This window comes from Triturus cristatus, chromosome 9 (assembly GCF_964204655.1).
Source record: "Triturus cristatus chromosome 9, aTriCri1.1, whole genome shotgun sequence".
NCBI classification, from domain to species: Eukaryota; Metazoa; Chordata; class Amphibia; order Caudata; family Salamandridae; genus Triturus; species Triturus cristatus.
In genome coordinates, this window is record NC_140592.1 from 365,231,205 (window position 1) to 365,244,021 (window position 12,817).

General features: G+C 41.8%; 1 protein-coding gene across 2 annotated transcripts in view; it reads left to right on the plus strand.

The window, feature by feature from the left end:
- The window catches only part of NPRL2 (NPR2 like, GATOR1 complex subunit), a 141,454-nt gene that overhangs the window by 111,489 nt on the left and 17,148 nt on the right, over nucleotides 1-12,817 (plus strand). For both annotated transcript variants that reach the window (XM_085625157.1, XM_085625158.1), the window contains exons 8-10: nucleotides 509-545; nucleotides 3,310-3,403; nucleotides 8,577-8,694. In XM_085625157.1, coding sequence (XP_085481283.1) covers nucleotides 509-545; nucleotides 3,310-3,403; nucleotides 8,577-8,694 — 249 coding nt within the window. The remainder of the gene's footprint in view (nucleotides 1-508; nucleotides 546-3,309; nucleotides 3,404-8,576; nucleotides 8,695-12,817) is intronic.

Here is a 12,817-nt window from a genome sequence, read left to right on the forward strand (position 1 = left end):
TGGCCTATACCCGAGATGTACAAGAAGATGAATAAATTCGACTTACCAAAGTAAATTGTGCCAATGAATCTCGGGGAACATAATTAATAGTTTACCTATACCCTTTAGTAGAAGGAACTCTCTCTGTAAGCTGTTTCCTTTAGGGCATTAATACTCCCCGTACAACACAGACGCCGGTCTATGGCAGGTGGGACTTGAGCCCTGTGAGCTGGTATGTGGAAAGGTTAAGAGTACTCCTCGAACAGCATCCAAAGGACCCTTAAAAGTATTCTAGTTTATAAGCTGCATAGTCATGATGTATACATTCTCTTCGATTGTTTATGTGACAAATACATTTTAGAAGCATACTTAGGACAGTGGACCCAATTCTTTTGTAAGGGGTACACTACATCTGCTTGGTTAGAATTAGACCACAGGTTTGTGTTTCATCTTAGATGGAGTCTCTGAAATCAAAACTGGCGCATTGATGCAAGAGTCTAAACACTGCTGACAGTCTCTTGTTTTGTAGGTACTATGGAGTGGTGACCTTGGTGTCCATTCTGCAGGTGAGCATTATGGGATTTAACTTTTGTGTGAACATTTTGGCCTTTCAGGTACTGTGGAGCTGACTGTGCAAAGCCTATGAATGGCCCCTTCTTCAAATGGCTTGCTTGAGAAAACTTTCCTCTTGCTAATGGTTAATTTTGAGACCTGTGGAATACTTGGGCAGTGTGACCCTATGTGTCCTAGAGAGTGGGTCTATACTGCTCCAACTTGTTTAAGAAATTGATGGTTTTAGGACACATTATCATGGTCAAATTATCGACCTCCACATATGTCGTGATGATGATCTGGACTCCAAAATATTGTCAAGATAATTGTAGATTTTTTTGTTATTAACTTTTCTATGGTGACATTCGGTGGGTCAATATTATTGTCACAGTATATGTGTGGGTTGATATTTCATCCACTATAATGTGGTACAACTCTGAACTTAATATGTTTCTTTTACTTAACTACATTGTTGGGTGCGTAGGATATACATTCTGGGTCTATTTACTTCATTTTCCAGTACTTTTATAACATTTCTTTATTTAAAGAAGATCCCTCCCTTCCAAATCATCCAAAACAAACTGACAACCATAGATCACAACTCCATCATAAAACAAGATGGTGTCTTTCACATTTCGACATAGTAAATATAGAAACAGATCATGTATTTCATCAGTTTACCTTAGCAGTGCACATTAAAATCGGAATGAATAATTGCAGCACCAATTAGGAGTATGCCTTTCAAGGTAGAAAACATGTAAGTTTACTCATCTGCACTACCCTCCCAAGCTCCTACAAGCCACCCTTTTTTTAAAAAGAAAGAATCACAGCCAGACCTTTAAGATTGATTTTCTAGTACCTGCCTATTTCTACAAAATAAATCACAGAAAGAGGTGTACAATATTGTGGAATATTGTTAGCATATATAATTTGTTCTCATGGAAAATCGATGATTTACGTCAGACTTTAGAAGAAAATAATTTCAATATTTAAGTTAAGACCTTATTATTTTGCTTTTTGCCTTAGTTTGACAGTGAGTTGTAAAAATGCACAGCAAGTATTGGTATTTTGTGGCACTAACCAATGTTTAAAGCAAAGCTGCCAGAAAGTGCTAGGATGGTTTGCTTTCTGTGTATAGTAACATAAAACCTGTTGTTCCTAGAAGTCAGAATTCTGACTGAACTTTCTGGTGTGTCTTATTTACTGTATCACTTTGTCTGAGTTTCTAGGTCACATCAAACCTTAAGTTGTGGCTTGACTGCTTGTTGTCACTGCTCTGGGAGATCCAAGTGTCCTGTGCACGTTGGAAAACTTGGTTATCAGGTGGAAATTAACCAATGCTTGTGGCCCTGTGACAACAGTACCTAACCTAGGCACTGCCCAGTGATCTCTGATTTGCAGGGGACCCAAACTAAAGCTTCACATAATCTCTGCTTCATGTACCCAGTTAAATGCCAGATCATTTCCTTACAAGGGAACATATGCTTAGTCTCCTAAGGGTCCATGTTCTTTATATGCACCTTTTGGAGTGCTAATTACCAAACAAGACCTCCTCCATATACCAGTATCCGGATGACAAACAATTCTATCTTGAAGTGTCCTTGGACAGTGGCATCCAGCGATATAAGAGCCTAATTTCAAGTGACCTAGTAATCTGTCAAGTAGTTCTCCCCCAACCATTAGAGTTACCAATACCAGAGGTTCTGGTGGCTCCAGGGGATAGAATACCAGCCTATTATAAGGTAAAGTAAGGTAGGTAAATCTTTTATTACATTTAATAAAAACCATGAACATTCTGCAGGACCATAACAGTGCAAAGTGTTCATAAAGAGCCCAGCTCGGGCGTTTTGCCACTAACATTTGTAGATGGCTTCAATCAGTGCAAAAAGGCAAATTATTCAAATTGATATTAAACATTTGAAACCATTCTGCGTATTTTAAAACCGCACATGAATAAAGATAAATCTCACCATGATCAGCAAAAGGCGAGAGGGGAAAGATAGGACAAAGTTTGTATGCATTGTATGCATTTCAAGCATGTGCCAAAATATAGTCTTCCTATGCGAACATCAGAATCTTATGTTGCTAGCAACCTAACCCCAAAACACAGCCAGTTTACATGTTAAACAGTAGCTTATCGCTGCTAAGCAAGGATTTCTCATTCCACCTCTTTTACTAAATAACTTGTCTAATCTGTTCATGAATTTAATAAATCGCATGGTTACAACAGCAGATTCTCCTCTCATACTAAATATTATCGCTTGGCAGCACTTTCTGCTACCATATTGGTTAAAAAGATCATGCCACCAATATTTGCGATCATTCAACAAGGAAGTACAAATTCATAGTTTATGAATTAGTGATTTTTTTGGCAGTAGATCATAAGAGGAACATTTAATTGTGATATACTTATTTTAAAATGGCCCTTGAGCGCCTCTTTAAAATAGCATTGTGGTTGGAGGCTTGTATATGGATTGTGAGCCAAGCACATCTCCTTTTGCTGAATTTTTGTTTTTGGAGTAGTTTTACTTGAAGGACGTGTAAACACTACTGGATAGCATCTCTCTTTTAAGTGTTGGGTCAGGTTAGATTACCTGGTTTAGCATGAAGAGCTTGATTGTGTTCACTGTTGGGCACAGGAAGGATCTTATTTTTGCTAATTCAAATTTCTGAAGATCCGTGTTTGTTATAGTTATTGAAAGCTGTTTTCAAATGTAGTTTCCATTTATTGTTCACTGTTCTACTACCATTTTTCTCTCTTCTTATTTCATCTTCCAGTACTCCAATGTATACTGTACCACGCCGCTGGTCCAGGATCTGGTAGATGACAAATGTTTACAGGAGGAGTGCCTACCCTATGTTACTAAGCCAGGTAGGATCACCACAAGCAGAGACGGAAGGTGGGAGTAGGAAAGCAGATTCAGTGTAACTGTGATGGGCAGTGGGGGATTGGTACAGAAAATGATTTCTTATGTAATGGTCTCTTTGCACTCTAGATAGGTAAAGTGTTAATGTACTTGGGTTTGAATGTCTAAAACGTGGCTGTGGTAATGCCTTCATTGACTATGTATAACAAGGCTAAGGCAATGTTTAGTGTGGCTTGTGGGACATCAACTCTAACTAAATGGAAACTTAGTTGTGTAGTTTATTCTGACTCATTGGATGGCAAAGCTGCTATTATATTGGGTATGTCCTGTGAATGATGCAGAGGTGTTGAAGCTGTTTCCTAATCTATGCACAAGGATACTTCTTTTGTGATGTTGCATCTAGTTGGGTGGAAAACAACACTTATGTAATTTAGTTGGTCCTGGCACAACGAATAATAAGGCTGTTTTTGGTCTCTGTGGTTAATGTGCAGCTGGATAATATGCTGTCCTTGTGGGTCTTTCATTTGTCTTGGGGACTCGTGGAACAACTTAGTGTTTTCGACCAATAAATAGGGCCCATCTACAGTTGCAAACAAAACATGACATGTCTACAACTATTTTATATTCATGAAGACATTAGCAAATAGGTGAGCAAGGCAGAATTTCAGATACAGTAATAAAACATTGAATTTTGTACAACTTAAATTGATCAGCAGAATTACATTCAAACTCTGCGGGATGGAGTCAGTGGCAGTCATTTGGTTGTGCTGGCATTCTTGGGAGCACACCTAAAGTGGCTTGGAAAAGGAAATTTCCAGGTCATGACAATATCAAGTTTGAGCCCTACTGCCCTCTCAAACAAGCAGGCTAGGAAATAGTTTAACATTGAGTTACGGTAATAACAAACGTACAGGAATATCAAAGCCAAAGGAGGTTAAAAGACTACAAAGGGCAAATACATGCTAACTATGATTAAATATACAAGCGGGTCAAAGCTGTGATAAGAGGACAGGACAAGTCCTACTGTAGAGGTGCAGGTAGAGTGAAGGGGCAAGAAGTGGAGGGCTTGAAGGTGCAAATTAAGCATCTAGATATGGGTTTGAATTCCAATTCAACAGAGGAAGTAGAAAAGAAAGACAGCTAGAAGTGCTTAAGAATACCCTGCAGACGAGGCTATTGTATTCAGCAGGCTAAGTCTGGTTGCACTCATAGCATACGCTGTATGATTGGGGAGATAAGGAAAGCAAACTGCTTCATTAGCTCACTAATAGTGATACTGAATCACAAATAATTTCCTCTGTACAGGACAGCAATGGTGAGTTAGTCGTAGATGCAGTTGGGAGTGCAGTGATTTTTGCAGACTATTATGGGAAGATGTATTCCAGACAAGACCCTCCACTGAAAGAAGCTGGGAATTCAATAGTGGACGATCTAATTTTTGGTGCACTAACAATGAAAGATAGAATAGAGCTCAACCTCTCTATCATAATCTAGGAGAGTCATAATAGTAATTATGGGTATGCCTTCTGGAAAGGCCACGGGTCCAAATGGATTCCTCCAGGAGTTCCTTAAAAAGTATGCAGCGCTGCTGTTGCCACATCTCCAGGCACTATATTCTGAGGCGCTTGCTGGGGCCATGTTCCCACGGGATCTGCGGGGTGCACGATTCACGGTGGTTACAAACCCCGTTAAGCCCCACCGGCAAAAGCTTGTCCTACTAGCCAATATCTTTAAGAAATATTGAAGTAAAACTCTTGCCCAAAATTCTAGCCACTAGATTGGCTAAGGTGATTCGTACTTTGGTCCATACTGATCAGAATGACTTTATACCAGTAAGGGGTACCAGGCATGGCCTGCGCTGTCTCCGGGTGACGCTGACATGCATAGTTGAACTTGAGGGGCCAGTGACTGCGTTGTAAGTGGACTTTGAAATGGCTTTTAACTCAATCCACTGCTTAGTTATTTACAAGATATTGAGGAGGATGGCTCTCCGTGCCCAATTTCGGAAATATGTGGCACTTACTTATGCAGCCCCCCTGGGCCCAGGTGAGAGTGAATGGGGAGTTGTCAGAGCCTTGGACGATAACATAAGGTACCCCACTGTGCTTCCCACTCACGCCCTATTGTTTGCTCTTGTGATTGAGCATCTGGCAAAGTGGCTGCTCTGGGATGTGCAGCTGCCAGGTTCCTGATGGAGGAATGAGGTAGAGGACAGAATATCCTGTATGTGGAGGATTTGCCTCTCTGTATCCGACATTCTAACTGCTCCATCCCCCGCATATTAGAGATGCTGAAGTTGTGTTGGGATGACTCTGGCGGCAGGTAAACTGGGAGAAGTCTGTATCTATGTCACTGAAGGATGGGCCCCATGTGGAGGCAGTGGGGACCTGCTTGCGTCTGGCAACCTACCACTTCAGATACCAGAGTATGATGATAGCAAGCGATGAGAAGAGTGGCTGCAGCCCTTCGACTCGTGATCCTTCATCCATGGTGAAGCGTAATTTGTAATTAGGAAAGCTCTAGCCACTTTATATTAGAATGTCCTATACAGGCATATCATCTGGCATAAATATTTTGTCTTAATAAATGCTCACATAAATATCGTCTCTTTGGGTGTGGATTTTGGATTATTAAACGATTAGAGGGGATCTTTAGCAGATATATATGGGGATACAAAAGGGCTCGCAGATCAATTAATCTACTCAAACCGCCCTATCACAAAGGTGGTCTTAACTTTCCTGATTTTAGATTATATTTTTTTCCAGCTTTTCTCAGCCGCCTGCGTAGCCTGTTTATTCGTAATAAGAATACATGTTTTTGTTATCAACTCTCGTTGGGTGAGGATTCTAATATGTTCTTAGCAAAAATGAACGATCCAAACTACTTTAAACGAGTTCAATTTAAGACCGCCAAAGACAGTTTTAAAATTTGGCAATCGATCCTGACCAAATGCAATACGACGCTCTATCATCCCCAATTATCTTTATGGGTGAACCCAGGTCTCCCAGGAATATTTCACGACGGGTCATTTAAAATTTGGGAAAATGCTGGAATAAAAACACTTGGCGATCTATATGGCAATGACGGTTTTCTGACTTTTGAGACTCTTAGTAGACTTTACAAACTACCTGAAACATCACGCTTCAAATATATACAGATTCATGACTATCTCATTCGTAAAATTAAGCTTTTAAATATTCTTGACTCTGATATTTGGGAATGTTTCTACTCCAGCAAGGATAGGTCATTTATTAGTTTTGGATACGGTGTCTTAATTTTATATAAACCTGATGATTGTGGGAAAATAGCAGCGAAATGGAGCTCTCGACTAGGCTTAAATATTACAGCTAATCAAATTTCTTCTGCTATCTGTAATATAAATCGTATAATTCATTCTTCCAGCCTGAGGTTACAGTATTATAAAACTATTTGTCAGCTATATTACACTCCCGAAAGACTTTTCAAGTGGTGTAGTAATAGTACTGATAACCAACGGATTAGTTGTCCCAAATGCGACCTTTTAGCTGTAAGTTTAGAACATATGCTGTTTACGTGTCCTCGACTTACGGAATTCTGGACTAATGTAAAACAAGGAATGGCTCTGATTTTGTCTAGACCAGTAACACTTAACATAACTAACGTATTGCTTGGTATTCAGATCTATAACAATTCACCAGCAGACCCACAATCAGATCTTTTCAATATCTTAATAGGTTGTGCTAGATTAACTTTAGCTCGAACTTGGATCGCAAGCAACCCACCACATGTGATGGAATGGTGAACTCTTGTTAGAGAAATCTATACTATGAAATCCTCTCTTGCTAAAATTAGAGGAGTTAAATCTCTACAGAGGCTAGATAGAATCTGGGGGTCCTCATTTACTTGAACTTTTTTTTTGTTTTGTTTTGTTTTGTTGTTTCTTGCTGTCTGTTATACCTGCTATTGAACAAATATGAATCTTTCGTTTATGAAACTTAATTCAGACATCTATATCCATGCTCTGCAAGATATATTGATATGATAATGTATAAATTATTTTTGTACTTTCAAATGTACTGTTGATTTGATCTCTCGTCCTGATTTCAATAAAAAGCTTTAAAAAAAAAAAAGGATTTTGGATTATTAACTCCAGTGCGGCAATATTGTTGTAGACAATATTCAGGACGCTATATTTATGCCAGATGATATTCTGACCACGGTATTCTGGTATCACACCAATGGCCATCACTTCTGCCATCCCCCTGTTTTGAAATATTCCCATATGTTCAGAATGGAGGAAGTTGGACGTAAGAGGAGGGAGAACATGTTACTCACATGTTGAAGTAACTTCATTCCCCTTAGGGCCAAATCTCCTCAATTTACCCCACAACCTCCTCTTCCACTCACCTTGAGCTTGGTCCAGCTAAATGTTTCCTAAAGATCTGTGGAACTGAGCGATGATTCATACAAACAGTGTATAAACGGCCAGCTGTAGACGAGGACTCTCCACAGTTTTTGTATTTCTGCATGTATATACATATTTTGTGTAAAAAAATATTTTTCAAATTTGAATGGAGGGCCATTTAGAAATAAGAATGCAGCATTTCTTACTACAGGAGAGTAGCGATTTGTCCCTGCACTTCCAGTTTGAGTCAGGGAACACAACGTTGGGCTCCCCAATGGTAGTCCCTATTTAGGAGTAGTGATGTATTTGTTTTGTTTCTCATGTCTTTAAGTTGTGGTAATAAAATGGCTTTCACCATTTACACGTTCTACGTGGGTAATGTAATTGTGTCCAGCATTAGCGGTCTGTATGTAACTTTGTTAATGTAGCTGGTTTCAGCACTACCGTTCTGTATTTGCGTGGGACAATATAGGTTGTTGTAGCATTGCTGGTCTGAAGGAGGCAGTAGAAATTGTGTTCGTTTTAGCATTTTTGATCTGCAACAGACTCTTGTACCGTAATGAGTTGCAGGATTACTTGTCCATACGAAGATGTAATTGATTTTAGCATGTCATGCCTGCCCAAGGCTGTGGCAAAGTAGCTGGTTCCAGAATAGCTCATCAGTGTGAGGCGGTTGTCTTGAAGATGTTTCTAGCACTTCAGGGCTGCTTCAGTCACAATCAATGTAATTAGTCAGCGCTGCCAGTATTTTGCTTTCATTGGCCGTAACCATTTCCATCCTCTCTTTCCCCAAGGTCACAAACGAGCCAGTCTCCGTGATGTCTTCCAACTCTACTGCGGGCTGAGCCCTGGAACCACAGTGCGAGACCTCATCTGCCGCTATACCCAACAGCTGCAAAGAGTGGATGAAAGGTTAGGCACAAAGTTTTATGTACATTCAAGAGGATAAGGCAGCACTCATTTTCCTCTTTCTCGACTTAAGTGCTCGAACTGCGGCGTTGACCATATGCATTCAGCCATGCTGGCTTTCTCAAGCAACGTCATTGACTAGCTGTAGCCGTCACTTTCTGCAACAGAAACTCAATAGATTTTTGTGTTACATATAAAATAATACGTGTAAGTGCAGGAATCTGGCTCTTTATATGATATACCAAAAAGAGGTATATTGTGTAAAGAGTCCAGGTATTCCCTTATGAGTGGAAAGGACCTTGCTCTAGCAATCCCAAGGTGCTCTTCTAGGGGGCAGTGTGGTCAAGCAGCCTTAGGCTTATCACAGAGTAGTGTTAGACATCTGCAAATTACACACACAGTCAATAAATGATGCAAACCACTCAATAAGGAGATCCACTCCAATTTATAAAAATAACACACATTTTTATATATGTTTAGGCACCAGAATCAATACGATCAGCTAAGTACGTTTTGCAACAGAAATACTTTACGTTTTAAAAAATTCGTACTGCAGCCCTGGAGGACCATCTTTATTATTTCAGGCCCTAGGTACCAGGGGTACCATTTATTAGGGACTTAAAAGGGTACTAAAGGTAAGGCCAATTGGGATACAGTTGCCCAGTTTTGGGAAAGAGATCTGGCACTGGGGACGGACCTGGTTAGCAGAAACCCAATGCACTCCCAGTCGAAATTACATCAAATACAAGGCAACAAGCGGGGGTGACCATGTCAAAAAGGGACACTTTCCTACAGTAAGTCATTAATAAAGGCAAACGAAGATTGCTGTCTCAACTCCCATGCAGTTGTCCTGTGTTACTGTTTTGTATAGAGTACTGTTAGACCATTCTAGTGTGGCTTAAAAGCTGCATGTACAAGCAGAAGTGTGAAAAATAAAGTGCCTGATGGATTCTTCTAACCACAGATTCCTCATCTTGTGAGTCTCCCAGGTGCCAGACAAGATTCAGGGATTTTCACACCAGTTCTCTCACCCATTTGTAGGTGGTATCATGCGGCTCTGCATTGGATTCATCCCGCTCCCGAAGTGATGTGGAGGCCACAATATAACTGCCACCTCTGCACATCGTCAGTTTCTTTCGTTCTGTGTCTTCCGAATTTGATCCTGCGCTTCCTCCTTTACTTCAATCACTTGACAAAAAACTTATGTCCAAAATGCTTGTAGTGTACCAAGGACATGTCTTCTCCTCAGACTACAGGTGTAAAGCCATAAACATATGTCATTGACCGACTCCCACAAGGTTGGTCTCTGGTGTCTGGGCTCCTCACATAAATCGAAATCACGCAACACGTGATCTCGGATGGATCCAAAAACCATCTGGGTCCATGACACCAAACTCCATGTTGCAGATCATCATAGAAAGCTTGTAAAGCTCATAAGTGTTTTCACTGCCACTCATAATAGTAAGGCAAGTCCAAATCCAAAAAGCAACACAATAAGTCGAAATGCAACTCCACGTCGTCTTGTCCGGAGAAGTTGGGAAGACGTCAGGGTATTCCACAACCTCAGTCTCCCCTCACAGCTCACAGATCCAGTTTCTCAGTCAGTCCCAAAATCCCCCAAATTTCAATGGCCATCTGTGATGCCGTGGAAGATCCAGGCATTCAGAGAAGCCATGCTGTGCATTTTTGGTGCTCTACTGGCTCCCTCTGTTGCGTCTCCAGGCCCCACTGATTCGAGGAGGCCTCCAGTTGTATTTCTGCCTGCAGATCCGTCCCTGAGGCAGACTGTACCTCCTGAGCCAATTCCTGTGCCCCCCTTGATACCTGAGCTGATGCCTCCTCTTGACTCTCACACGGCGCTGAAACCCTATGTTGATTCTCTGTGTGTTGACACCGCTGGAGGAAGAACCGAAGGTTCTATAGGAAGCTAATCCAAGCCGACCTCGATGAAGTTGCACCCTCCTCGACTGATGCCTCAATCAAATTCATACTGAATGCTTCCTTCACCATAAAGTTTTTCTGATCCGATCAACTTAGTGACAGTGAATGGGATGATGAATCCCAGCTTTTTTGATGATGACAATCTGATTTTGGCCTTTCTGGAGGTCTCTGGCCTTGACACACATCCCTTGGTACTGGCCTCACTTCCCCGCCTGGTCCCTCAACGGAGGACTCTAGATATTTTGTTATGGTGATAAGGAAGGCAGTGAAAGTCCTTACCCTACCGCTGCCCACAGTAAAAGTGAAAGCAAAGTCCAGCAGTCATGCCATACTTCAACAAAGCAACTCCTGCCCTTTTTGAGTCATTCACAGACACTCTCATAGGCACCTGAGCGAAGCCAGGATCTTTCCTTCCTGTCAACCGCCAAATATACTACTCTGGATTCTTGAGTGATGTCCAACAATCACTCCTGGACATGTCCTTTGATGGTACCTGTCTCTTTGGAGACAAGATGGACTTGGCATTGGAGAGCTTCAAAGAGAGGAAAGCAACAGTTCACTCCCTCAGCATAGCGTCGCCTGCACAGCAGTTTCCACAACTGTATCACCCCTTTTGAGGTTTCGGAAGAGGTTTGCAGCAGAGGTCGTGTCAAACCTTGCATCAGCATCAACAGGTTGTAATGCCATTCCACTTAGTGCAGTCTATCACCCTGTCGATGTTCTCTTCTCCTCCTTATCCACCCAAGTAGAAAGAGAGACTTATTTGCCTGGACCCAAAGAGAGCTCTGAGCTTCTACATCGATCGTTCCAAGGATGACTGGGTAGATGACCAGCTCTTTGTAGGTTTTTCTGGGAAAGGAAGAGCAGTACAGAAAGGAAGAACAGTGCAGAATCTGACCATCTCCAGATGGATTGTCCTTTGTGTAAAGATCTGCTATGAACGGGCCTAGGAACAGCCTTCTGGAAAGCCTGCAGGATCATTCCATCAGAGCCACAGCTTCTACACTGCACTGGTGCGCAGATTACCTGGGTTGAATATTTGTGAGGCTGAAACATGGGCATTAGTTAACACATTCACATAGCTCTACTGCCTGGATTTTCAGGTCTTTTGGGAGGAGCACTTTGCCTGTTCAGACCTGCAGGATTTCCTGGTCTGAGTCATTCCACAGACCCACCAACTGGGAAAATACTGCTTTGTAATCTATTCACAAGGTGAGGAATCCAACATCAGAAGAACATGTTAATTATCTTTAATAATGCTCTTTCTGATGGATACTCTATTCAATCACAGATTTCACACTTACCCACCCTCCTCTCGGTTCTGTGGCGTGGACTTCGTTGATCTATATTAAATAATTCCAATTAGAGATCTGTACTCTGGCACAATTTGATTACAAAGGACTCCTGTAGGAAACCGGGTATTTGTTGCAGTAACCCGCCCCCACTTTTTGCCTGGTATTTGATGCAACTTAGACTGAAGTGTACTGGGTTCCTGCTACCCAGGTCCCCAGTACCAGTGCTCTTTCCCTAAAAATGTACCATTGTTTCCCCAATTGGCAATACCTTTAGCACTCCCTGGAAGTCCTTACTAAATGGTAGCCCTGGTACCTAGGGCATGAGGTACTAAGGAGGGCCCCTAAGGGCTGCAGCACAAATTGTGCCACCCGCAGGGACCCCTCACCAAACTCATGCAGGGCTGCCATCACAGGCTGTGTGTTATGGTGCAGACAAAAGTGAAAACACGACCTGACACACATCCCTTTGTGCCACGTCCCCTAACACTGCATGTAGTATTTGTAAGTCACCCCTACAGCAGGCCTTACAGCCCTAAGGCAGGGTGCTTAATGTTACATGTGAGGGTGTACCTGCATAAGCAGATATGCCCCTGTGCTGGTCAGTTACATTACTGTCAGTGCAAATGAACAGGGAAGCCATTTTAGAACATGTGCTGGACACTGGTGAAAACGAGTTCCCCAGCTACATGATTACTTCACTGAGAATAAGAATGTTTGATGTCAAACATCTCGTATTCACAAACCCACCCTGGTTCCAGTGGTAGATTTGTGAATGCATGCACACACAGGGCACCTTACATGTGCCCCTGAAAACTTACATGCCTCTGGTGTGTTGGCTGACTGGTATCTGCCAGCCAGCCACCGAGACAGATTTGTGATCTCCCAGGGTG